The 27,999-nt window shown below is 38.4% G+C and overlaps 2 protein-coding genes across 4 annotated transcripts; one reads left to right on the top strand and one right to left on the bottom strand.

The window, feature by feature from the left end:
- Window positions 1-78: 78 nt before the first annotated feature.
- On the bottom strand, window positions 79-27,735 carry arhgef15b (Rho guanine nucleotide exchange factor 15b). 3 transcript variants are annotated; one of them, XM_028475064.1, is made up of 16 exons: window positions 27,447-27,735; window positions 20,981-21,472; window positions 15,070-16,002; window positions 14,935-14,983; window positions 12,807-12,859; window positions 12,455-12,729; window positions 10,721-10,881; window positions 9,696-9,848; window positions 9,482-9,611; window positions 8,197-8,271; window positions 7,914-8,006; window positions 7,684-7,838; window positions 5,369-5,536; window positions 4,604-4,689; window positions 4,416-4,520; window positions 79-3,501 (listed from the first exon to the last, which is right to left on the bottom strand). In XM_028475064.1, exons 2-16 carry the CDS (start codon window positions 21,381-21,383, stop codon window positions 3,341-3,343), a joined length of 3,000 nt encoding a protein of 999 aa, XP_028330865.1. In that variant the 5' UTR covers window positions 21,384-21,472; window positions 27,447-27,735; the 3' UTR covers window positions 79-3,340. The 3 variants fall into 3 exon arrangements, with proteins under 3 accessions (XP_028330865.1, XP_028330866.1, XP_028330867.1); XM_028475065.1 differs by lacking the exon at window positions 27,447-27,735 and adding an exon at window positions 23,007-23,119; XM_028475066.1 differs by lacking the exons at window positions 79-3,501; window positions 4,416-4,520; window positions 4,604-4,689 and having other exon boundaries at window positions 5,399-5,536; window positions 7,670-7,838.
- On the top strand, window positions 320-1,772 carry LOC114480684 (uncharacterized). The gene is made up of 3 exons (XM_028475067.1): window positions 320-421; window positions 531-693; window positions 1,083-1,772. The coding sequence occupies exons 2-3, from the start codon at window positions 628-630 to the stop codon at window positions 1,659-1,661; spliced, it is 645 nt and encodes a 214-aa protein (XP_028330868.1). The 5' UTR covers window positions 320-421; window positions 531-627; the 3' UTR covers window positions 1,662-1,772.
- Window positions 27,736-27,999: the final 264 nt, after the last annotated feature.

Raw genomic sequence — 27,999 nt, 5'->3', positions numbered from 1 at the left:
ATGGATTTGATAAATGGACAGAAGCTAGCTATTATGTGCAGTTAGCTTCCAGTAAAATGGCGTCCATTTTCTCACCATTCGAACAAGGCCAAGTGTGTATCATCTCTCGCTTTTATATCTATGGTTTGACCTTTTATAATTGTGGTAAATTGGGTAAAGCAACGCTGCATTAACGGGGTAATTAAAATTGCTGGACGGGAGAAAATTACGGCTGTAAATTTATTTATTTAGGGGTCTAACAGAGTTGAACTGTCACGTGTTCGTTGGATTAAACCAGTTCCAGGGTCAACCAGCAGGTGTCTCCAATTTAACCATCAGCACAAATGTAGCTTTGCTTTTACTTCCACGACACGTTAGTCACATCAATGGCAACTCTACATCTACACCAGTTTGCTGACATTAAACTACATGGAATGCAAAGGTGAGTTTGACTTTCCTCCATGCTATCACTGCTCCTTTATCAGATACAAACTCTATGTAAAGCAAAGAAAGTCTGTGTTTTCAGGACTTTTCTCTCCCTCTGCACACAGCTGCTAACACCTCCTCCATCCAGGTGAGACTCTGGGCTAGATGTGGGCTTGATCCAGCGGTGATGGGCTGGTTTCCTCACCTTTTGACCCTGTAGAAATGTTTAGCCCTGACCCAACCATTGGGAATGGAAGGATGATTCCTAACTCACTGGGCCACCTCAGGGTAAGTGATGGATTTTTAACTTCTAATCTGCACAGTAACTGGTGTCTTAGTTACTGGTGTTTGAGGACAGTTTATACTAGTTACAAACGGTTTGAGGGTGAACAAAAAAAAATCTGTTTCCCAGTCATTCTAGCTTTCAAATGATCAAACTTAGATGCTACGATGGGTCAAAAATGGAACGCAGGGCCTAATTTTGGCAATTTGGTAAAACAAGACCTCTCTATAACTGCATGCATTGCACCGTAAATGTAGGTCTATCTTTGGTTAAAGATTTTGTCAAATTAATTTTTTTTGCTTTTGACATAATATGGCAGATAACAAAGATTTACAACAATAACTCTTAAAAGAGCTTGAAAAACACACACTCCCTTGTTTTTGGTTTGTTTCAGCTCAACGCTCAATCTCCACCAGACTCCTTCAGAACTGAGATTGACCCCATGAGACATCTGAGCACTATGACCTCAAGGAGGATTGAGGTCCAGCTGACCCAGGAGGAGGACCAGGCGCTAACTAACCTGCTCAAACTGCACTATGAGGAGGACTGCTTCTCTCAGGGTGTGGAGCCACAACCTGACTGGACACCCGATCCTATTCTGTATTCCTGTTTTTGTGAAAACCTGGCTGAGGCCTTTCGGGGGTCAGATGGTGAGTTTGCTATTCCTGACATGATCTTTAGTCCCTTTGACCAAGATGAGGCCAGCTTACATTGTGACCCTCTGCTGCACGGGGGCACCAGAATACAAGAAGCAGCAGAGATTTTTCTAGCATTGTTTGGTGCCAACTTCACCAACAAAACCAGTCCCCCTACAGACCAGTCCCCCTGTTCTGTATCGGATAAATACGGTGAAGCAGTCTTAGATGACACAAGTCATTTTGGGGATTTTCTGGAACGGAGGGTTCAGAAGTTGTCAGAGCTGGAAGTGAATGCTGTTAAAATGCTCCTCCGCCTTTCTAATGCTGCGCAATAAAAGAACTAGAGAAGGTAAACGACAGAAGTTAGATAAACTAAACAACAAAGTTAAGATTATAATTTAAAATACTTTATTTCTGGGTTGAAGGTTAGCGTTTACCATTTGAATACAAAGGGATAAAAAGTATCTTCAGTTCACTATGTTTTGTTTTTAATTTGTTAAAGTTCTTTGTAAGAACAAAGCTGTATTTACAAATTTGTTTTGCTACGTTTTGTATAAAACATGGATTTTCTTACTGTTTAATAAAGGTTAATGCCAAACTTTTAAAGTGTTTACTTAAGTCGGTTGTGAGATGGGAAACATTATCCTCTACTTTATCCACTGAGCAGCATGTGTTGTCACTTACATGTGTCACATGACCAACTTTGAAACCTCCCTGAAATCGATGTTTTTAAGGCATTCCTTTGGAGAACATGCAATGTCCTAAGGCACGGGTGTCCAACTCAAGGCCCACCGGCCAAATCCAGCCAATTTGGCTAATAATGATTTAGCGTGAAGTAAAAATTCCATAAAAACATTCATCTTGACGTGTCAAACTCTTTTTGTCTCAGAGGCAACACCCAACCCAGTCCCATATCAAATGGACCAAAGCAGATTAATCAAAATGTTTTTGTAAAGAAAATGAAGATAATTTGACCACAATTGTGCCTATGTTGACATTAAATAATGTAAATGACTACTTGAAGACAAAAACAAAAAAAAAATCTGCTTAAAAGCAAAACCGTGATGCGCAAGCATCTGATAAAGATAAAGTCCTTGTTTTCCCAGTCATTCTAGCAAATGATCAAAAATCTCTATAACTGTATGCATTACACCTTAAATATAATTACAAGTTTACAAGTGGAAGTTTTAAAAATATGGTACAAAATACTATAACGGTATTTGTGCCCAGAACCTCCTTCTTTTCACAGTCTGGCTTTATCCTAATTCCCAATGGTCAAAGGAAAAGTTTCCCATTTCAGAAAATGTTTTTGGGGTGAGAACAAATCTGAATGATGTAATCAGTAACTATAAAATGTATTTCCAGCTTTGATTGACTTAAACACACCCAGTGTGATACAAAAGTCACTGTAATTTTAATAAAAGTACAACCATCACATTGAATGAGAGCATCTTCTCTCTTCCTATTCACATTTAGTACATCATGTCCAATCTTTGACCAGCAGGGGGAGTGCCTGTGCTGTGTTTCTTTCGAATCTAATGTCAGGAGCTTCAAAAAAAACAGGGAAGTGCAGCTCAGACAATCAATATGCATTTTGAAAGCCAGATGTAGCACAGAAGTCACAATTAAAGGCACTTCCTGTTAAACTTGGTTTGTTTTAAGAAGAATACGCTGGTCTTTAAATAAGACGACTCAAGTGACAAATCATTGGTTACTGCTCTGAACCGGAATGAGAGGATTTCATGAGCACAGGATGACTGTTACCCTGAAGGTATTCGCAGTAAAACCAAATCTTCGTCGACAGGTTTGACATTCATGCAGTGATTGCGAAAATCGGCATCAGTTTCACAGGAATCCACGTGGAGAAGCTGTGGTAGGACTCGGAAGACGCACCACAGCTGACTCCATGCTTGCGTGCTTTGATGTTTCCTGAGCGTCCTTTGATCCTCCTAGCAATCCAATAACGTCCATCAAAAAACATTAAAAACATCCTCCAAGTAAACAATTGTCGGCACTAATTAGTGCCTCTTCTGGACACCTTGGTGGCGATCTGCATGACCCTGTAGCGCTCTCGGAGGTTCCTCCTCCTCACATGCTCGTTGGTGATCTCGATGACGTTGGGCACGGGAAACCAACCCTTCAGACCGTCGGACAGACGGATCCCCTCGTACCAGCCTGAGGTGAAATCAAAAAAAGCAACAGGGAGGGGACAAAAACGGGGAAGATTTGGAGGTTTCTCTGTTGTTCATGCATTAAAATCAGAAAATAATCAATAAACTGCTAAAGTGGAGGAATGAGGCAGTTTGAGGATCAGGGTGTGTAAAAAAGCAAAGACGAGGGAGGAGGTCAGTGGTAAAATAACACATAAATACAACCAAGTTTTACCCTAAAAGCAAACTTGTTTCCACCAAAACAAGATCAAATTGCTCCGATTTTTAACAGAATGTTCGAACTTAATTAGTAGGTCAGACAAAAAATAAAATGAAAAATCTACAAAACAACAAAAATACACAGAATGATTCCAAACACACACAAATTTAGACAAAAATTACAAAATGATTCCAAAAAGACAAATAATGACTGTAAAAACAAACAAAACAACAAAATTAGAGAGACACACACAAACTTTGAAAACATTTACTACAAAAACACTCAAGACGGCTATAAATATACACAAAATTAACTACAAAATCTGCAAAACAACAACAAAAATACAGACTCCAAACACACAAACATTACAAAATGAATCCAAAAAGACACAAAATGACTGTAAAAACATACAAAACGACAAAAGCAAAAACAAAGATACACACACAAACTTAGAAAATAACAACAAAATGACTAAAAACACACACTGACTCCAAAAACCCACAAAATTATAGACAAATATACAAACCAACAACAAAATCCCTTTGTTCTTCCTTAGATTGGTTTTTATTCTAAATGCTTACATGAATGTGGTCCTAGCATCAGACAGTTACATTTTTGTGGCTGTGATGAAAATTTGTGCCCTCAGAATTCAAGGGCCAATTTGTGTAAAAAATAAATTAACAAACATCTCACAATCTGTATCTGCTGCTTATTCTTACCCTCGTTGGTTTTACGGAGAACGTTGATGATCTCGGTGGGCTCCAGCGAGAGCTCGTCGGCTTGCTGTGCGACGTACTGCTCCACACACTGTACCTGAGGACAATCTGATTCACACACACACACAAAGAGCCTTAATGCAACATCACTATCCAACACCTTTGTGCAGGTTGTGGGCATCAGTTCTCACCCCAGTCCTCGTAGATCACTTCGTCTTCATTTCCATCTGGGTTTGTTGGGTTTGGGAAAGCTGCCATCCATCTGTGCATATCTGACCTGATGAGAGAAATACTTCTTTGTGGGTTCTATCCCACTATTCTCGGCTTTTCTTGTGCAGAATCTCTTCTTTTCAAAAGTCCAAAAACACACGTTAGGTCGCGCTACTCTGACCCACAGCTCTGTCTGCTTGCGTAGCATCTCTTCTTCACTGCAACATATCTGCATGCCAACTGACCACTGGGTTACCAGCGCCCTCTGCTGGTCCAAACAAATATCTGACCTAAATACAGTGCAATGACTGTTTGTTTTTTTTAAAGTCCAATTGTTAAGGCACAAAATACATTTTCAGTTGCACTTTTAAAAAGAAAAATAACTATTATGCAGTTTTGCATTGTTTACTATAGAACCAGATAGGCTTCTTCATTTGTATTATTCCTTTATTTATTTCATTCAAGATTTATTTTTAGTTAAACTACATTGTTTTGAATAGTTTATCAAGGGATTATTTTGACAATGAAAAAGAAAAGGAAAACAGTACAGATTTTTATAGTTTTGAACCGAAAAAAAAAATAAAGGAATATTTTTCAGTCATTATATGTCTACAGTCCCATTTAGTAAAATAAATTGTGAGAGAATTGTATCGTGAACCATTTCTTAATTCCACTTTCACTTTACATGTGGCACCATTGAAGGGTTAAAGTACATTTCCTTAATGATCTCACATGTGGGCACTCACTGTGACGGAGCTTTCAGCAGCCGCTCAAACTCGCGTCCCTGGTGGTTTTCCAGCATGGTGAGGTTGAAGCAGTGCTCTAAGGGACTGCTGCTGTTTCCACTATCGGCGACCGCCTCCACCTGCACCAGTGACCGATGTGTGTGATCCACCACCACAAAACGCTCCGAACTGATGACACAAAGGAGGAGAGGGTTGAAATTAAGCTAAACGTGAAGTTAAAGAGGGATATTGTTGGGTTTAGATCTGTAAATCGGCAAAACCGTGAAAAATAATTTACAAAATTACTCCAAAATGACAGTAAAAACGCACAAAACGATTACAAATATACACAGAATTAACTACAAAATCTACAAAAATACACAAAGTGACTCCAAACACACAAACTTAGACAAAAATGACAAAATGACTCCAAAACACACAAAACGACAACAAATATACACAGAATTAACTACAAAATCTACAAAACAACAACAAAAATACACTGACTCCAAACACACACAGACAAAAAAAATCACAAAACGACTCCAAAACACACAAAATGACAGTAAAAACACACAAAACGACTACAAATATACACAGAATTAACTGAAAAATCTACAAAACAGCAACAAAAATCACAAAATGACTCCAAAAAGACACAAAATGACTAAAAACACATAAAACAACAAAATCACAAACACAGAAAAAAATTACAAAATGACTCCAAAACACACAGAACAGCAGCACTTTTCCTTATCCTTTCCACTCCGTTATCATCAACCGTATCCATGGAAACTTGAGAACAATTTTTTTGTCATTTTTTTTTAAAAAAGGCAATGAAGGACATTACCACAAAAAGGTAACGGAGTGGAAAGACCTTCATTATTCAAGCCCATGTTAGACCAAAATTAGGAAGAATTCAGCACTGCTGCTGTGCTGGTCATACAGCACAGCTAACAGGGAAAATTATGTGAGCTACTGCAACCTTTAAATTCCAAATGTGGCCCGAATGAAAATTTCACCCATACGTTTTGATGGCGCGTGTTCATTATTATTTCATAGTTCCGTCACAACGCTGCTGTTTCACTTCTTGGTATCTTAGTCTTCATTAACCAGCTCCACTTCCTGTTTCCACCAGCGTTACGTAGATAGGTTCTCACAGCAGACGGGTTCCTTTGTATCCTCACAGATTTACATGGTCTGGTACTGACGTGTGTTTTCAAGGCTTTGCTAAGCAGATCTGATTTGTCTCAACCTGATTCAGTTGGTCTAATCTGGGATGAAATAAGCTCTCTTGAGAATTCCACAAAGTTTCATTTATTCAGGCAACTTTTTTTCAGAAAATGTACTTTGATCTTCTGACATGTTCCGACAATCAACTGTGGACACATCATATAAGGGCACATCAAAGCGATCAGCAGACGCCTCTGAGGACAACTGCCAGTCAAAACATGTCAGGAGATCAAAGTAAATTTTATTAAAAAAGCGGTCTGAAGAAAAAAATTATATATATTTTCAGATACTGACGTACAAATAATAATTTGTCCTTTTTAAGTCACATGATCAGACCTATCATAGGCCTTTAAGCCTCTCTCACCAATGTATTGTTAAAAAATGAGAACAGAAATAGAAAATTTTGAATTTGTTGGATTTATGCATTTTAAAAACTTTCACTAATTGTAAATTCATTTTATATATATATATATATATATATATATATATATATATATAAGCAAAAAATACAATAAAATAAACATTTGTAAAAATTTCTTCAATGTAAATATTTTTTTCATTTTTTTTACATTAAAGCAATAGATAACTTATCACATTAATGCCCTTTAGATGATCAGTCTGAAGGTGAAAAATAAGAATAAGAAATAAGAAAAATATATTTCCTTACCTATGCCATGATTTTAATTTTTGACTTTTTGAAACTGATGACAGAAAATGACTGTAAATGTATAAACATAACTCCTCTATAATTTAAATTGTTCCTGACTGATTTTAAATCTCTTAAGCTAATTATATTCATGCAGAGGTATTCAACAATTAAACGGTCACAAATTTTAATTACAATTATTTTTACACTAAATATCACCAAGGTCTGCCATTCTTATTTATTTATTTCTCCTTTATTTGTTCCTGTTGCCCTCAATAATCTTTGTATATTATGTTCATTGTAACTCTTGTTGCTGCTTTTGCAATTCTGTGAGCTGGAATATACAGCATGTTTGTATATTACAAACTTTAAATAAAATATAAAGACAGAAAATGACTGTTGGAAATGTGCCATCACTTCGATACGTTAGTTATTGTTCTTACTGCTTGTGTCTCACCTCTTCTTGATGGTGATGAGCAGCAGGTCATTGAATAGAAAGAGATAAACAGAATTGAACTTCAACCTGGAGTTAAACAAAGTTCCCCCTTTGGACATTTCCTGGAGTTCTCCCTTCTTCTCCAGATATCTGCTCTGGGAGATGATGGGAATGGCCTGAGGAGGACATGCACAGTCCAGTTATGCTTCATTGGATAATAATAATGATATATTATTGTGTGATTGGCTCACCTTAAGCTTATCAAACTCCAGTGTTTTAGAAATGTGAATCAGCTCCTCAGTTTGTTTCATCTTTCCCACCTGAGTGTTGCACTCGTCGATGATCTGAGGATTACGGAAACCATCGAATGAATGCTGGAATCAATGCTGAGAGCCCCGGGCACATTCTTTTACTGCCACCGTTCACGGTGACACCAGTAACTCTTCCATTTAACAGGAAAATCTTCCTTCTTCTGACACATTCAGCAGCTATTCAACGTAAAGAGGCGGAGCTAAACAGGAGAGAGAGGCTCACCTTAGACACTGAGGCCAGAGCTTTGGAGGCCGTCTGCTCCTCATTGGTGCCTTCCTTTGTTCTCTTCAGGATGTTCTGAAACAACAAAACAGCTGCTGTTTACAGGGGTCGTGTTTGCTCAAAGGTCAAAAACCAGCAAGGCGGATTAAGAAGCTGAATTCCACGTCAGCACCACAATTCCACTGAAGAAGACTGGCAGTTGACAGTGGAAACAAGTCAGGAATGAAACTTTAATATACTTTTCAAAAAGAAGACAAAAGCTAGAATTGTTATGCCGAAATCAAGGGCACATCAAAGCGATCAGCAGATGCCCCTGAAGAAGACTGATCTCTTGACACGTTTCGACTGTCAACTGCCAAAGTAACTTTCCTGAAAAAAAGTTGTCCAAAAATATAAAATCTTTACATATTAAAAAGAAGACAAAAGCTGGAAATATTATGCGGAAGTCAAGGACACATCAAAGCGATCAGGAGACGCCTCTGAAGAAGACTGGCAGTTGACAGTCAAAACAAGTAAGGAGATGAAAGCAAATTTCCTGGTAGAAAAGTTGTCTGAATAAATTAAACCATAACATATTATTCCAAAAGAAGACAAAAGCTGGAAATATCACGCGGAAGTCAAGGACACATCAAAGCAATCAGGAGACGCCTCTGAAGAAGACTGGCAGTTGACAGTCAAAACATGTAAGGAGATCAAAGCAAATTTCCTGGTAAAAAAGTTGTTTGAATAAATGAAACCATAACATATTATTCCAAAAGAAGACAAAAGCTGGAAATATCACGCGGAAGTCAAGGACACATCAATGCGATCAGCAGGCGCCTCTGAAGAAGACTGGCAGTTGACAGTCAAAACATGTCAGGAGATCAAAGCAAATTTCCAGAAAAAAGTGACCTGAAAAAATGAAACCTTAACATATTCAAAAAGATCACAAAAGCTGGAAATATTGCACGGAAGTCAAAGACACATCAAAGCGATCAGCAGACGCCTCTGAAGAAGACTGGTGGTTGAAACAATTAAAACATGTCAGGAGAAACCGTGACATATACTGCCGACACCAGCTCATTGTTAGGAAAGAAAAGCCTAAGGTATTCAGTTAAAGATAAGGAAAGTATTTAAATGTGATGATTGTCATCACCCAGGAATGTGATTTACAAAGTCAAGGGGCGGAGCTTTCTGTAAAGCTAATTGCTTTTCTGAGAACATCATTCTTTTGTGTTTATTGTTCTTTGTGTTGCTACAGAATCCAAAAAGCGCATGCCAGTTAGTCACGGTCGCTGCTTCTCACCTCGATGAGCATTTTGATCCGCGTTATCCGCTGGAAGGGCAGCAACAGGAAGGACATGAAGGGAAGCCGCTGACACTGAGGCGACTCCTGGAGGCGACTGATGACTGCGGCAAACTGCACGTTGTCCTTCCTGCACGGAAGAAACACACGGTCACTAAAACGTCATGTCATTCGTGCTTGATTCTCGATGACAGATTTACGAATCATATCCTACATAAGTTTGGTGAAGATTTTCTCCTGGAAGATCTGGTTGCGGACGTAGTCGATGTATGCGGGGAAGTTGTGCTGGGCGTGGTAGTGGATGATGTCGCAGATGTCTGGGAAGACCAGCTCCTCAAATACACGCTCCTCCAAGTCCTTTAAGAACCTGTAGTGTTGAATTCAGGGTACGGGTCAATTACATTTTTCAATTACAATTACATCTCTCGCTATCAATGTTCAATTACAACTAAGTTCCAATTACGATTAATATCAAAAATATTTCTTCTAAAAGTCAATTACAATTATGTTCTCAATTACTAAAGTTCACTTACAATTAATCACAGTTACTGAGCCTTTAATGCAGGGGTGTCAAACTCATTTTTGGTCAGGGGCCACATACAGACCAGGGTGGGCCACAGATTTTAGCAGGAAAAAGAGAACTTTCAACATAAATGTGCCCGAGTTTGCACTTGCAGGTATAAATTACATATGACGTATACAGTATATGAGACAGACGATATCAAGCATTAAGTGACCTTAAACTTAAATGAACTTGCATTTCCTTGATATTATGAACAATTGTTATTTAGTCTAGTAGAATAATTTAAGTAAATCTGCAGGGTTTTGAAAAAAAATTGTTTTTTTTTATCAATTTGAAATGAAAAATGACTGCTATCCTTTGTAAATTTGTATCGATGTGTATTTGGAGGGGCTGAGATATCTACAACTGCATTATTTTGTAATTTACACACTGATGCATGTCTTTTCTGTCATTTTTACTTTCTCTTGCGGGCCGAATTAGATGCTCAAAATGGCCAGATTTGGCCTCCGGGTCTTGAGAATTATAATTACGTCATGATTGTAATTAATTATCAATTGCGTGATTACAATTATAGTTGACCCCTAACCCTGGGGTTAATTAACAAATGTTCAAGCTCACATCGCATGGAAAACTTCTGTAAGGCCAAGTTCAAGAAGCTCATGTTAGGTTAACATCCATAATGTTGTATTTCCTTCCTTCCTGTAGTCGGTGCTCACCTCTCGCTGACCTCCCGTACTCTCAGGACGTTGGAGAAGAGCGTTTTCTTATCTCTGATGATCAAGGTCTTCTCCAGCTCCCGGTTGTCCATGAAGTGGTCGGTGAGAACACGCAAAGATCGCAGGTACGACGTCTCTGATGTCACCACCTCAAACATGCTCTGCTCACAAAACATACAAGAGATAAATATCTGAAGCTTGGCATTAGGAATGTGTGTTGTATTTCCTGTTGTTGTAAAGGTATTTAAACATCGTTTGAGTAAAACCTGGCAAAAACCTTTCAGTCTTTGAAATGCTACGAAAGATGTCTTAAGAAGTTTTTGGTTGCACTCAAATAGCTTTGTGGTATAGTTTTTTCAATCTAATTTTTTATTGTTGGATGAGTATTCTGTTGAAGTATTTCACATTGAGGTATTCACAAACTCTTTAAAATTGTGTTTTTGATGATATTTTAATATGTTCAGTCTTCTTAACCAATTAACTTAGGTTATCTTTTGTTTATGTATTGAAAATGTTAAGAGACATGGGCAATTGCAGGCCTGGTGTCATGTACTGAGATTGTAAATGCGCTAATATGCGCATGCGCACTACCGAAAATTCATTTTTGTTTTCAAAGTGAACGGACACGTGTTTTATTTGTTTATTGGATTAGGTTAGGGTTATAATCTCAGTACGTAGGTAAACTCAGTACCGGGGTCCACATGCAGCCCATTGTCAAATTGTTTTGTGTGGCCACTGAAGCTAACGCAAAAGTGACTGAAAAATACACAAAAAGACAAAAAAAACACTCAAAAAGAAAACAAAAAGGACAGAAAACAAAACAGACAGCAATAAAACAGAATGAATCTGTATTAATGCTCAGATTGGTCATATATAGATATTTATTTTATTAAGTTCTGTTGTTTTTGTCTGTTCTTTACTGATTACTAATTAGGTAAAGGCTTCAAATAAGCTCTTTCTTCATTCTTTCTGCCTTTTCCTGCACTGTTTATCCATCTTTTGTGATAATGTGGATTATTGTGTAATTGTGTAAAATAAATAAATACACAAATAAAGGTTGAATAGCTGCGAGGTGGTAACAATAAAGCTAACTTTTAAGTACATCTAAAAATTGAACTGAATCTTAAATATATATCGATCATTGAAAATATGATCAAGTGCATGATTTTTTCTCCCGTTTTTTTAATTTTAAAAAGTCCTTTTAAATAATTTTTTCTATTTCTATTTATATATAGTCTCTATTATTGTATTTTCAAATTTTATCTCCTTTATTGCACTATTTTTCGGGTATTCTGTGTGTTGCCTCTGTTGTTTTTTTCTTTCACCTTTATCTGATCTGAGCTGTCATGACAGTACATTTCCCCACATTTCCTCACTGTTGGATCAATAAATCTACTCTATACATTTCATTTGGTCTTTTTTCCCATTTTACTTGATTTCTTACAGTTGGCTCATTTTATGCAAATTGTATATTTCTGTAAGCAAACAACCTGTGAAGCTTTGCTTGCATAGCAGCTCCTCCAAAATAAAAGCATCACTTCCTGCTGCTGATTTTTTTTTTTTTTTTGCTTGACTCCCAGCAACTATTTACTGTAAAAGCTTTCATGAGCTCCATCCAGGATGAATCAATACAACACTGCAGCTGTGGTAGAGTGGTCAGTGATTTACATCAAAGTTTAAGATGTGATTATAACCGTTCACAGTGCATTAGCCTTTCCCAGTCCCTCCTCTCACCTCCTGGTACTTGCACAGCTCGGGGCTGAGCTGCTCCAGCACGCCGCTGTCTCGTACTTTCTGCAGGTCCTGCCACAGGGTGCTCTGTCCGGGGGACGGCACCGGGCTGCTCCTGAGTCCTCCGTTCCCCGTCGTGGACGAAGCTCCGGCCCCGGAGCGCCGGGTGGTCAAGTCCATTTGGTAATCTGCACTGGTTTTACTGATATTACGGGAAACCGTCTGTCGTCGGATCTCTTTGGTGATGACGGAGGCCCGGTATGTTTGATAAAGAGGCTCTGAAGGACAGAAAACACTGAATTACTGACATAGATAATGTTTAAATAGTCTTCTTCATCTATAAGGTCACTCTTACCATCCTGCAAGCGAGACTCCCATAAAACCAACTCCCTCCTGAGTGAATCCTTCCTGAAAGGTCAGAGAAAAGATAAAAGATAAGCTTTTCTGTTGCTCATCAGTCAGGACTGTCTTCAGACTGAGTGAATTTCAGAAGTAGAGATTGTGGCATTTACCCCCAATTTCCACTGGATGCGTAACTGCTGCGTAACAACAACGGAGCTCATACGTTCTCATTCTAGTCAATGGCTGTGTTCGAAATCGCATACTAACAAACTACACACTCAGTGAGTAAGTATGATTAGGATGATGACCGTTCCCACTGAAGTATACTTCCAAGTATCCCAAGATGCATTTCAAATCTACAAAACCTGAAGCACACAGGCTAAATATCTCCGTTGATTCTCCACCTTTGAAAGTTCTGAAAACATTTTAAGTGAGAAAGTCACCAAGTAGAAACTCATGGAAAACTCATTGCGTGTCGATATTTTGGAGAATTTCCCGCCATTGTACTAGTGGCTAAACTTTCGGTTAACTTGAAAACAAAAGCCCAACAAAGTGTTTAATTACAATTAAAATCACAATTATCACTTCACCCCTGAAAGTCAATTACAATTATGTTCTCAATGACTAAAGATAAATTACAATTAATCACAATTACTGAGTCTTTAACTCATTCAGTGCCAGCCATTTTCAAAATTTCTACCCACTCAGTGTCAGCTGTTTTAGAGCATTTTTAAAGACCCACAGAATATTTTGTCCTATGACAATCTGACCAAACCAGATTCTGAAAGATTAGACTCTCTACTTTCATCAGAAAAAATAATTTAGTTTCTAGCTTGTTTTGTTCTTCTGTAATCAGCAGTTGAATAGAGGCAAGTTTGTTTTTTTTTGCTTTAGGGACACCTCAACTTTGGTTTCCTTCTATAAAACTAGAAAAACAACACTGAGACCAGGCTTTTGATGGCAAAATTATTATTATTATTATTATTATTAAGCTATCTGGGTCAGAATTTAATGGATTTCTTACTGTATTTTGGCCATCCTCCAAGTCTCTCCCCCGTCAGTTCCCCACACGCAACTTCCTCCTTTTCTCGGACATGCACCGCTTGCCCCGTTTTTTTGATCGTTTTATCTCAACATCGCGACACTCTCAATAATCCACTTAGTTCCACACATGCTCTGGTCGAGTGTGTGCTGCTGTGAGCTGCTGGGAACTTCAGCAGCAACTCTCGTAGCGCCATTTTATGTCTTGTAAACTCTTTTCCTCTCCCTCTGAGCTCTGCCCAGCGCGGGTGATCTCTCATCCAAAGGTGCAGTGCTGCCACCTACATGGCACCAGTTGGTCACTACATCATAGTACAAATTTCTGTGAATGCAACCATGTCGGAAATGAACTGAATAAATAAAAAAAATAAAATAAAAAAAGTTAGATATTCACTGGAGAGCTTCGTCACACTGTCTCCTAGCAACCCCAGCCGAAAAACACAATTCACGTCTATAGACGGGAATGACACTCAATGAGTTAATAAATAACTCCATAAAATGTGACCTTCTTCTTGTGTTAGCTTTCTGTTAGCATTTCTTCTGGTAACGGGTCGGTTTTAACACGTCTTAAATCAGCTGTAAAATACACTAAAGGTTTTATCTATCATGCAATTTGTTTCTAAACTCTTGGTTACCTTATATTGGTATTAATGTTTTTGGTTCTGGCGTCTGAGCCTTCTTTCTGTCACTATACCCCGAGTATTAAAATTTTTAACATGGTAAAAAGATCCTCAAGAGAACTGGCAGGTAATGGGAAAAATTTATATGAAAAATATTTCAATAATTGTTAACTATGTCTGTGTAAGCCATAGAATTGTAACATGGTTCCACAGGTTTGCGTTAAAATTTTAAATGGCAGTTTTTATACAATTTCCCTACCAATTGCAATTAAAGTCATTTATGTCAACTCAATTACAATTCAATTATGAGCACAACAGCAACAGATTTTTTCAATTACGATTACAATTAATAATTGTCATAATTGTAATTAATTACCAATTACGCTATTACAATTACAATTGACCCAACCCTGGTTGATTACGCAGCGGAGACGTTACGGAGTAGCTACACGTCCAGTGTAAATCCAGTGTTAGACTCACAATCCTTCCAACGGGTCCAGTTCTTGGTCATCCCCTTCGTTCTTATCTTCTGTCAGAATAAAACATAGTAAAGGTGTTTTTAGTTCCACCGTAGCGTAGACCATGTGAGGATAATCACGTGTGTTCAACACAAACCTTTGCACAGTCTAAGTGATGTCACCGAGGCGCTGCTGAGCCTCCTGGGGTCGGTCTTCGGGGGTGGAGGCGGGGCTCTGCAGGGCATGATGGGGCTGGGTGGGGGATTGATGCATTTCTGAGGGCTCAGGCCGCTCGATGTGGAGCTGCTGGGTGAAGGGGGTCGTACGGGTCTCCTTGCCTCCAGGGTGGGCGGTAGGAGAGGGACGCTGGGGAGAGCGTCCTGGTATAGAGGAACTCGAGGGGGTATGGCCGGAGGGATGTCGACGTCCCTTGGGACTGGGTCTGAGCTGAGGTGGAACTCTGAGGAGGGGTCTGAGGTGCTGTTGGACAGTTTCCCACGACGCACTGGTTTGCACAGTTTGATTTGTGGAATTCCCAGCTCACGGTTTTGTGTGGGAGTGGAATCAAGGACAGGAAGTGTGGCCTCATAGATATTGTCCTCGTTGTGTTGAGGGGGCGTGAGGTGGATTGAAGGTGACTGACTACGTTTGGGTGGGACGGGGGGAGACTGGGAGCGAGTGCTGGCGAGGGAGGAGAAGATGGAGGGGGGACCCGGGTCAGAGAGCCTCCTGTGGCCCTCAGCCATCAGAATGTTCAGACTATGACGGAAGCGTGATTTATCTTGTCCCAACACCTCCTTGTCATACACAAAAGTACGGTCCAACTCGTCTCCTGCCTCACTCTCCCCTTCACCTCCTCCCTCCTCCTCCTCTACCTCCTCTACCTCCACCTCTACCTCCTCCTCTGCACACCACTCCTCCACCTCCCCATCCACCGGTACCCAGATCAGCTTCATGCCGGGTCGTTGCATGTGACACACACAGCAGCAGCTGGGCTTGCAGCACAAACTGAGGGGTGTGTCAGGATGAAGCTCCGTCTCCACGCCACCTCTTGCTTGAGGCTCAATCTCCACCTCTTTCCCATCAGGCGCTGCATCAAAAAATAACACAGACACAAAAAACAGAATGAATATATATGAGATTCTTAATAGGACTAGTTGTTACAAATCCCTAAATATTCAGCACTCTTGGGTGGGGTGAAAATTTAGTAAAGATCGCAGGGCGCCACCCCTACAACCACGCCACCCCGACTTCATTGGGTATATATATATAATTTAATTGCTTTTGAAGTCCTTGCTGCATATTTTTATTGTTGTTTTGTCTGCTTTATCAGTCCTTTGTGTATTTTTTATTCTTTTTAAAAAAAAAAAAAATTTCAGTTATTTTTCTGCACATTTGTTACATAATGTGTATTTTTGTTGTCCTTTTTGTTTTTTTGTTGTTGTTTTGTCTGTTTTTGTTGTCTTTTTGTGTGTTTTGGGGTTTTTTGTTTTCTTGTTGTTTTTGCTTGTTTAAAGGGATTTAGTGTTTTTTGTTGTTTTGTGTGCTTTTGGAGTCATTTGTGTGTATTTGTATCTTTTTCAGTTATTTTTCTGCACCTTTTTTACATAATGTGTATTTTTGTCTCCCTTTTGTGTCATTTTTTGCATTAGCTTCAGGGCACGCACAAAAAATTTGACCTTGGGCTGCATGTGGCCCCCGGACCTCAGTTGTCCATGTCTGTTTTTCATCTTTAACATTTTAAAATCTACGATGAGCAACATAGTGGAAAATTGACAGGCGTTTACTCCATCCATCACAATGGAAATACTTCACGTATTTATGTCATCAATGATTCAAGAAGAAAATGCTAATAGAAGAAGAGTCGGGGGAAGGAAGGCAGGAAGGAAGGGCCAGGGTTGCCGTACATATGTGTTTTTGGAAAAGTAGAACATCTCAGAGAACATGCAAACTCCACATAGAGGTGTGGACCAGATCAAGGGCTGGACTTGAGTCAAAAACAAACAAATTGAATCTTTCCAGGTCCAAAACATGTGTGATGGAGTCATTGCAGTATCTCACTATAAGAGTTAAAGTGTGTGTATGTGCCTTCACCTCCTAACCATGATCAGGATAAGGAAGAAAGATAAAGATAAGGTAAAGAACCAAAGGTAAAGTCCTTTGATTTTCTCCAGCTGTTTTCATTTATTTTATGTTTTTCTATTTTCTCAGAGTCCATTGAGCCCCAATAAGTCCTAAATTCCTTCTTGATTAAAACCAGTCCATGAGGTCAGTGAAATTATTAATCGCACTGCGTCACTGTGAGAACCCATATCAGTATGGATTCAAACACCAAATTCAGTAAGGTGTGATAAACACATGAAAAACGAGATTCTTAAGATCAAGTGTGTCAAAGTCAACGCTCGTGGACAAATCTGGCCCTTCAGAGCATCCAAATTGGCCCACAAGAGAAAGTAAAAATGACAGAGAAAACAGGAATCATTATAAATGAAACAATATTTGCAGGGGCTTGCAGTTTTCCCAGTGCTTACTGTATATCGCATGATTGCAGTCATTTCTAATGTTAAAGGAGACATATCATGCTTTTAAATCCTTCCTTTTTGGATATAAATCATACAGTTGTGGTCTATATAAAGCGGAACTGCAATGCTTGGGTCTGAATTCCTCATTATTATAGCTCCACAGGCCTCTTTTCTACCGTTTTCTGATGTGCTTCTGAGAGCAACTCGTTTTGGTGCGGTCTCTTTAAATGCAAATGAGACACTCCATACCCCGCCCCCTCTCCAGCTTGCAGAGGTGACACTCGGTTCAACTCCACCCTGTTCGGCCATTTTTGTAGTTTGATAGAAGAGATACGGCTATGTAGCGGCGCATAAACTTTTTATTCACACGTTATTTACAAAATGTCAACAACAGAAGACTTGTCCATCCAGCCTTACATGTGCGAGCCAGAGTTGGACCCGGCTGAGTGAGATGAAAATGATGATGAACCTGCAGAACCCTAACAAGTGAGCTAACACAAGCACCGAGCTAACGCTAGCACCAAGCTTACGTCACGAAATGCATTTTAATACAGTCTTTTCAAAGACAAAAACGGCAAAATGAAATGACTAATGAAAACTTTAGACTTAAATTAAATCACGTAGGCCATATCATCAAGGATCTAAAACGAGCATACAGCGCTAACATATGAAGTCTGAAGACGGTGCAACTGCTAAGCAACTGCTAATGCTAACAAAACAATGACAGGGACGTCTTATCATCACACTTTTTAGCGTTATTTACAGCTTACCGAAGTGCTCTGTTCATCGTCTCCAAAGATAGAAGGAATTGAACCCTCAATCAGACAAAGTCTTTCTGTAAATCCTTCTTTATACTGGCGGAGGTTGCAGAAGCAGTCATCCTTGAAGTGCTTCGCGTGCACAAAAATGACCTTACCCACAGATGTGGGTACATTTCCGTGAAAAATAAAACTCAACCAGGCACTTTGAAAAGGTTCTGATGCTGGGAGACGGTGTAATGAAGCGTGTGGGTTACTACATCCAACAACCGAACATTTTGACTTATCCTCTCGTAACTTCGGCATCCTTGAGCTTGGACTACAAAATAAAAGCGAGAAATAAAAATGGCGGATTGCTTGAAATGTTGGGCCTGGAGTCGATGTCCTAATTTGGCAGTTCCGCTGCAAATACTGTGACGTTATTGTTCAAAAAACGTAATAGAGAATCGAAAAATCGAAACAGATTGAAAAATATGACCAAAACAGAATATAAAGATATCTACGGAGCACCTGAAGAGACTAATTTGATTTTTTCTGTACTTCTAAGCACTCTAAATATACAACAAAATGCATTTAAGGGCTAAAAAAGTGGATTTAGCATGATTTGGCACCCCTTTAAACTGTTGAAAAAATTTTAAATTCTTACTAAATCTTCATCAAAAAATTACTTACCATGTTCCTTAATTAAATAGAAATTGGTCACAAAATCAAGGAAATTTAAAGTGAAGATCAGTTGGGACTGTTCTTTATCACTTATTGCTTGGATATTGTTGGTTTGTGCAAACCACGATACAATAATGTTGGAATGACTAGTTTTCTCGCATAAAATCTGTGGCCTACTTGAACTAAAATGAGTTTGACAGTTTGATTGTTTTCAGGATTATTGGCCATTCAGAGGAAAATCAATTCAAATCAATAAATTGATTTTTTTGTAAACTCAGCCCAGTCAAAAATCAGTTGATACAATATTATTTTGTTTATAAAGTTACAATTTACCTGTTTCACTCAGCTTTTAACGTTTAACCAGCCACTCACTCGTGTTTTTTTTTCTGGTTAATATTTTCTTTAATCACTGTACTTGTTGTTGTTGTTTTTAAGCTGTAAAGTGTCTTGAAAAGCACTTTGAAATAAAATGTATTATTATTGTCACTTATTGCTTGGATATTGTTGGTTTGTTACATATTTTGTATTTTATCTATACGTAGAATAACAAACTATGGCACAATAATGTTGAAATAACTTGTTTTCCCACATAAAATCTATGGCCCCATAATCTGACATCATTACATATGTGATATCTTCATTATATGTTCATTATATGTTCATTGATATGTACTGTCCCTATTTAAACAAATAACTAAAATAGAAATAGATGAAACTGCTCCGTATTTGGCCCCTGAACTAAAATGAGTTTGTCTCCCTTGCTTTAGGACATCAGCGCTGATATCTATCAGAAACTGACTGAGGAGGAATGTTACATCCCTCAGAAATGGTTTTCTATTATCAACGAGGAACAAGGAATAACAAGAGGAACTGAGAGAGTGAGTAGCTGGAAAAGGAAGTCAAATAATCAGGCGACTCAATTCATTTGATCTGTAGAGTTTCTCTTTCTCTAGTCACGATAGAAAAAGAAAGTCCACTGGAGTCTAGTGGAAAAGTTATAGTAGGCTCTCACATTACAACTGGCTTTTCTGCCATTAGGTAACAAGGAGTCGAGAATAATGGCTTCTTCTTTCACATGACAGTCACGTAACGTTTGCTTTGAGGCAGATTTGTGAAATCTCTGAGCCGGTTGTCTGTGATGGCTGGTGTGAGGAAATGTGATCTGAAAGGCTAAAATTGTATGCACGCCATTTTTTAGAGGTGCTACTATAATTATGATTATCAATGCAACTTCCTGTGACACAGCTTGCTTATGGTAATTCAATAGTTCTAATACAATTTAGTTGAGTATTTAGGGTTTGGTTTATAATTTCAAAAAACAATAACCACTAATGTTAGTGATTTCTTGTTTCATGTCAAAAGTTTTTGACTAAACTTTTATTGTGAAAGGTCATCAGCGTTGCTGTCAAATGGAATAATGAGACCCTGGCTGTGTTCGAAATGTCACACTAATGTACGATACACTACAAACGCATTGAGTATATACTGTCTACTACATACTATAAGTATGATTAGGATGATGCGCGTTCCCACTCAAGTATACTTCCAAGTTTCCCAAGATGCATTTCAAACCTACGACGACACAATCCTGAATCACACTGAGGTTAAATATATTTGTTGATTCTCCATCTTTGAAAGTTCTGAAATCATTTTAAGTGAAAAGGTGACCAAGTAGAAAATCAATACGTGGTCATTTGATCCATAAAACTCGTGGAAACGCATTTCATGTCGACATTTCAGGGAGATTTTCGGAGACCCGCCATTGTGCTACTGAAAAATGAATGGAAAACAAGAAGAGATGCTTTTGTTTTGAAAAGGGGATGTTTGACTTTTAGCTTGAAGCCGGTCCCAGGACAATTTTTCATTCCGCTCACAATGCATCATGGGACGGTTGAGTATGACTAGTGTGCCCACTGTGCATACTTAAAAATTATATCGTATAAATCCGGGTATTTCTCACGTACTCAATCTTTTCATACTATCTAATGTGAACGTACTACATACTAATTTTGACGTAGTATGAGTAGTACGTTAGGATGACGTTTCGAACACAACCCTTATCTATTTATTACACGGGAAGTAACACACAACACCAGGATGTCTGATAAGGTAGGCGTGACGTTACCTGAGCGACGAAACTCCAAATCGATGCTGTGCCCGTCATGCGCTCCCAAACTCCTCTGCTTCTTTAGGAAACGACTCCTCTTCAGAGGCAGAGGTGGTGCCTGCTCCTTCCCGATGTGGATCTGAACGCTGGCACGGTCCGGTTTGGGCTTTGTCATGGGCGGCCTTTTCGACCGCTCAGGTTCTCCGTTGCCGTTAATGGCTTGCTCCTCCACCGTTTCACTGGACTCCTTCCTGCTGAACTTGCTTATGATGCTTTGGACTTTGCCGCCGGGGAGACTGGAGTTCTTGCCTCCGTCAGTCTGAGGGGGGATGCCGGGGTTGGGCTTACGGGGAATCTCCGGCTTCAGCTTGGCGTCGTGTTTGAGGGTGGATGGAGACTTGGGTCTTTCCTGTTCAGACATGGTAGACGGAGGCTGGTTTCTAAGGTTGTTTTCTTCCCTCTCCTGACCAATCAGGGGTCAGGCTTTGGGTGTGAAGGTCAATACATCACCTGAAGAATAAACAGAGAGGAAAAGGGCTTTAGAATTATAGAAGTGAAACATTATAGTTCATACCGGAATCATTGGCACGCAAAGGTTTAACAACTAAACGTTCAATATCCTTTAAAACAGGGGTTCTCAACCTTGGGGTCACCAGATGCCTTCAAGAAAGTAAGAATTTTTGAACAATTTGAGCCCATTTTTGCTTATTTTTACCTTTTTTCTGCAACTACACCAAACTTGCCATATTTTAACCTATTTTCATCACTTTTTCTTGCCATATTTTTGCTCCTTTTAATGTATTTTTGCAACATTAATCCCATTTCTGCCACTCCTCCATCAAATTTCACTGCCTTCACATTTTTTTCCACTTTCAAGACATTTTCGGCTCTTATAAACCCTTTCTACCACCTTTACCACCTAATGTCACATATGTTCACCCATTATTGTCACTTTTAACCTATTTTCACTATATTTAATGCTTATTTTTTCCGATTTAACAACATTCATGATTTGTCATGCCCATTATTTGCCAGTTGTTCCTACTTTTTTCCGCACTTTGACCCATTTTTACCACTCTAATTTGCAATTTTTAACTAATTTATTTGGTTTTTAAAATTACATTTCACAAATATTTCAAACATACAGTTTAATTTTAACCACAGATTATGAATTTTATGGCAATACCAAACATTTGGTTGTAAAAAAAAATGCAAAAAACTTGGAATTCTGACCAAGTCAACAAATCCAGTCTAGAATAATCTTGCCATGTTTGCATCATATTATAGTCCTGAAGTAGACTTTGACCTCTGAGTTAATCATCTTTGATCCTTATTTGATTGTCGTTTAATCCTGGATATTTCTTTTTAGTAGAGGCTCCTCCATCTTTTACAGATCGCATCAACCGCAGACTCGTGACTATTTTTCATAATAAATATTTGTTTGAACATTATCTCCACTGTAAATATTTGTCTATTTTTTAGGTTAATTCACATTGATTTATGTGAAGCTTTATTAGCTCTTGTACTTTTATCAACAGACTGCAGATCTTGTCACTTCCTACAGAACATGGTGTGACTTTGGTGCTTAACTTTTAAGCACCGTGTAAAGCAAATTTTGCCTTTTTCCTCCAAACACATAAATAGGTCATAAGTGTATTCCTTAAAACATGTAAAAAGCCATTCAACCATTTACAAATTAAATGTGGAGCGAGGCTTCACAAACTGTGTTTCAAATTCTGCGCTGTACCTGTGTGACTATGAATACCATCGTGTGACTCACACTGGTTTATTACCAGTAATGGATAACCTGTTTGACTGGAATTATTCTCCACCCAGTTCACTGTTACCAGGGAAGGTTACAGAGTCAAAATATAAGTAACAGACACAAATTTGCTGTCGCCTTTACTTTTATAATGCTGTAATTCAAGGCAAATATACAATTTTTCCAAAATAAAAGCACTTCCACACTTCCAGTATAACATATTACTACCCCCATTGATAAAGATCTCACTAAAAAGACACTTGATGACCACATTCTCCTCACCTCATGTTTCTCTTTTGTGTTTTGTCTGTCTGTGCCACAGCTGACGTAACCAACACGAGTACGAGTCATCATCTGACTGAGTCACCAACCGATTCAGAGAACAAAACAGACGATACTTCGCTGCTCACATGGCAAAATGAGCATAACGGTGACGATCATTAACACACACACACACTCTACACGCTGTAAAACTGTAACAAAGAGATTAAAGGGAATCTTTTAAAACTCATTTAAAACACGACGAGTCGGCGTCTGCGTAGGTTTGGGTTTTGCTTGAGGCTCGACTATATCTGCGGAGCATTTTTTTGCTCAGTCGTTTAAAATTAGTTGCTGATCAGCTAAATATGACTCATGCATATTCAAGTTGAATGGAACCGGAACCCAAATGTGAGATTCATCAATTACTTTATTTATTTTCTAGTCTTTGTCTGGACAAGTGAAGAGAATCAAAGAAACTATGCGGCATTTACGCTGACTATGCATTATTAGATGCTTAAAGTACATGGTGTACTCCAGGGAATGCAGGATTTCTTTGGGATCATAACCATTAGCATTGATTGGGAATAATGGAGTGGGCGGGTGAAAGCAATGCAGGCTAAGGACGTGCAGCGTGAGCAGCAGTAGCTTTTAGAATATCATCGATGGGAAAAAAGAAGGAGATCCAAGCTTTTTAAAATCCCACAGTCGCTCTTAATTTAACGCAAGATGGCTTTTTACGAACTCACTTAAAACTAGAAAAACTTGCATTTATGGAGAAAATGCAAGTGAGAATGCTGTATTCTGAAAATGTCACTCAGACGAACAATTGAACTAAATATTGTTTCATTGTCCTTTGGTGTCACAGGGTTTTTTTTCCCCCCTCAGAGTCAGTATAACGGTCAATAACCAATAACCAATTAAAAAACAATTTAACGGAAACCTGAATGGCAAAATTGAGAATAAATGCGGGGTGAAGTTAATCGCGAAAAAAGCTGTACAAATAATACTAATATTAAATATTGTTAATGTAATGTAATGCATTTGTATGTGTATTATCTTTGTATTTATTTATTTGTTTGTTTGTGTTTTTGGTTTATTGATGGTATCCTTGCTGTTTATATGTGGGGGATAAGGGGTCGGAGGCTGGGGGATTATGACATATTCAGAATATGATTTTTTATAAAAAATACATAATAACATAGTAAAAGGATCTTAATAGTGAGAATGCTTTCTAGCATTCTTCTCACAACTAGCACCACAAACACACCTGGCCACATCTGCTTCCCACTGTATCTTACATCACACATTCATGCGTGCACTCACGTAGGGCTTTAAACGAAAGAGTGACAAGTGCACAAATCTGTCCTGATGGTGGAGAACATACTTTACTTAAAGCTGTTACATACAGACGATCATTTTTCATCGGATAAAAACATAGATTAGGCCTCAATAAATCAAAGATCATTAGCTTGCAATAATATGTAAAAAGTTTCAATAGCAGCTTTAAAGCTTGTTTTAATCTCTACTGTAAACACTTAATTTAACAACATTGTGGGTAAAGTTTCACACTTTGCATTCTGTGATTTCTTGTATTTACCCACAAAAACTCTGCCAGAGTGAATTCCCAACACGTGTCTGGTGTTTTCTTGGATTAAAAGTTGCAGCAGAACAATGGGCAATGTTTATTTTGGGGTTTTCGCGAAAAGATCTGAATGCGGTCGAAATTAAACGTCTCGCAGAGCGAGGAAACACTGGGAACACACGGGAACACAAATGGTTTCAAACCAATCACTTTCCTCCTTCATCGTGTTAAAATTGAAGTAACAACGCTCCATTTCAAGCTAGGCAATAAAACAAACACAAAAAAGGTTATACAAAAAAAAGGAGATACAAAAACTAAAACATAAATGCCCGAAATGGGATGGGATTTAGTAAAACTTATTTGAACCCACCCCAGTGGGAAAAAAAGGACATTTGAGAAAAAAGCTAAATATTAATGTATTAATTTATTAACAGCTTATAAATGAAAATCTTTTTCAGAGCACATAAGATCTTAATTTCTGTCAGGACTTCAAGAAAATTTCAACCAAAAACTTAAAAAATGTATCTGGAAAAAAATACCTACCCTACCTTTAATATTATGGCATATAAATCTTTTTTTTTTAATTTATAAATCTGTTCTACATTTATTGTTAAAAATATATATATATATATATATATATATAAATATCTTTAAGATATAATATTCCCAAAAATTCTCAAGTACAGCTACTTTAGAGCCGCCATAAAACAAAATCTAACTTGTACCACTGTGGTTATATTATGGTCTAGGTGGCATCGACAGTCCATTACTTACTCATTCATACCATTGTCATACTGGTGGAGGTCAGCTGCATCTGAAGCCACTGCTTGGCATGAAATTAAATTGTGCTTAGTCGTATATAACCTGCTGGCCTTTGAATTTATAACTTTTCAATAGATAACCCCAGAATTTAAGTAATATGTCGACTACTGACGATACAAGAACTTTTTCTCCTGCTGCTTTGATGGAACAAAAATCTGTAAAAACAGTTAGTTATGTAAAAAATAGTTCTACATAAACTTGTGCCACAACATTTCTCAAGCTCCTCCCTATAATAAAAAGAAATGTATCAACGTAAGTGTGTGCAAAAGAAAACAAGCAACCCAGACAGCATTCTACCTTTGTGTTTCCCTTGACTTGGAAGCTTACTAAAGTCAATACCACTGAGAACCAGTTACAGAAAGGAGCACACCAGCAAGTCCAACCGGTTTTAAAGTCACACACACATGCTTCAGACGCCCTCTGCTCATTATCCATAAAAAAAGAAAGAGTTTATTTCCATGGACGTATGATAGGGGAAGCAAAGAGGGTTAGCTGCTAGGGAATGGGGAAACCTTTTGTTGATATGATGCAATATTTGTGCAAAGTAAGTCTGTCCTGGTTTCAGTTATGATCATAAACTACACAGAGGGTGTGTTCAGTCACAGAACATTCATCCACTCACATTCCCATTGTGTGATCATGATCATAAACCCCAGAGATATAAAAAAAAAAAAACCCAACAAAGCAAAGTAGACCTCACTTTCTCTTTAAGCTGCTCCTGAGCAGACTTCACCTCTTTTGTCTGCCTGTGCTCTATTGACCTCATTAGTTAATAGCTGCATCCTCCAATCTGTCAGAATACCCCCTACACACACACACACACACACCCTCTCAGGCTGGGTCAGTGGGCCACCTATTCACTCCAGAAGAAACGTTATCGCTTCTTCTGATCCATTTCCTATAAAACTATAGTTTACGAACAAAGTCTTTGTGTCTGTTTGTGTGTGTGTGTACAATACAATCAGCCATCTGCTTGAGACCCTAATGGGTTTTTTTGTAAATGGGTTGGGAGGGGGTTTCACTGCCAATACAGTGACAACATGGAATGAAAACATGGAAGCTCCATGTCGGCCACGGACACATGGAAAAGGTGTGTCAGGATTCAGGAAGGAAGACACAGACACACACGCATTGGGACGACATTAGGAAATATGAAACACGAGCGTTTTTATTGGTCTACGTAACAGATAAGGATTTTCACCTCGTGATATTTTATAAAATGGGCGTCATCGGATAAAGTTTACATTAATGTTATGATGGGAATAGAGACAGAAATACTAGGAAACACTTGATGTTTTCCTAATAGCAGTCGTGTCAGAACAGGACTTTTTGACACTTTTATCAAATAATAAATGACAAAAAAGTAATGTTGTTTTTTTTACATGTAAATGTAAATATACATGTTGTTTTAAATCTATTTATAATCACTTTTAGACAATATACTGCTGATGAAAGTAGGTTGGTTTTTCATATTTTTACTATAATTTTTGTGTGTTTTCTCTTATTTAGCATATTTTTGTGTTCCTGGTATTATTTTTGCATATTTGTCTCTATCAATTTGTGAGTTTTCTTGTCATTTTGTGTATATTTCTGTAGATGTTTTGTGTATTTAGTGTGTTTTTGGAGTTATTTTGTGTTCTTGGAATCAGTTTGTATATTTTTCTCTAATTTGGAGTGTTACATTTTTCATTTATTGTATATATATATATATATATATGTTATTTTTTGTATGCGTTCTGTGTATTTTTGGAGTTACTTTGTACGTTTCGCCCTTTTTTTTAGGGGCCGCACAGAATTAAACCAAAGAGCCACATGTGGCTCCTGAGCCCCCAGTTGCCCATTTCTGATTTCTAGTCATATATTATGAGGTTATAAATGTGTGGCTGTAGTTTTGTACAACCTCATGTGGGTTATGTCGCGGATTGCAGGCGCTCTCTCACTCACAGAGACAGACACGTACACTTACATTGAAGTACACTAAAGTGCACCTGCTGCACTAAAGCCTTGTCTCCATTCCTGACATGGATATTAATAATAATATTAAGGATGAAACTCACCAGTGTTGGTCACACATGTGTGTTCCTGGTAGTCAGTCGGCCCTAGTGTTGGTTTAGTCCGTTTAGGTGTGAAAAAGAAAGCTTTAAATGAAAGCTCGGAGCAGGTAAAGAAAATAAAAAGCAAAGTACTTTGACCTTCCAGTGGTAAAAGAAGTGGTAAAGATTACAAAAATAAAACAAAGTCCAGCCTCAGGTTATTATGGTGGCTGTGAGCGCACCCATCACCCACAACGTACTGTTGTTGCCTCGCCTTTGTTAACAGAGGCGTATGTAAGCGGACTGAGGCCGGAGAAAGGAGCGCCCCGTCAACCACCCACTGTGACGTAGGTAAGCGCCCTCAGCTGCCTTTCAAAATAAAAGCGCCCTTCAGCTGAATATTACTGAAAGGGAAGAACTTTGCACGAAATTCAGACTCAAGATTATAATCATAGTAATGATGTTGATGAAAATGATCAAGACTGTAGATAGAAATGAATCTATTCAGGGGGCACTAAATCAGGGGTTTTCAACATTGGGCCTCATGTGGGATCGTCTGGAGCATAAATAGGGTCGC

This window comes from Gouania willdenowi, chromosome 18, assembly GCF_900634775.1.
Source record: "Gouania willdenowi chromosome 18, fGouWil2.1, whole genome shotgun sequence".
NCBI classification, from domain to species: Eukaryota; Metazoa; Chordata; class Actinopteri; order Blenniiformes; family Gobiesocidae; genus Gouania; species Gouania willdenowi.
The sequence above is the reverse complement of the archived record's forward strand: the minus strand, read 5'-3'. Positions and strand labels throughout refer to the sequence as shown.

Bases quoted from the DNA above. Each gene is read 5' to 3' on its own strand.
- arhgef15b (XM_028475064.1), bottom strand. From the start codon at position 21,383: ATGTCTGAACAGGAAAGACCCAAGTCTCCATCCACCCTCAAACACGAC. The intron at 8,272-9,481 runs GTGAGAAGCAGC...TTGTTGTTTCAG, and splicing joins GGATCAAAATGCTCATCGAG to AACATCCTGAAGAGAACAAA. The intron at 3,502-4,415 runs GTAAGAATAAGC...ATTTCACCTCAG, and splicing joins TCTCCGTAAAACCAACGAGG to GCTGGTACGAGGGGATCCGT.
- LOC114480684 (XM_028475067.1), top strand. From the start codon at position 628: ATGTTTAGCCCTGACCCAACCATTGGGAATGGAAGGATGATTCCTAAC. The intron at 694-1,082 runs GTAAGTGATGGA...GGTTTGTTTCAG, and splicing joins ACTCACTGGGCCACCTCAGG to CTCAACGCTCAATCTCCACC.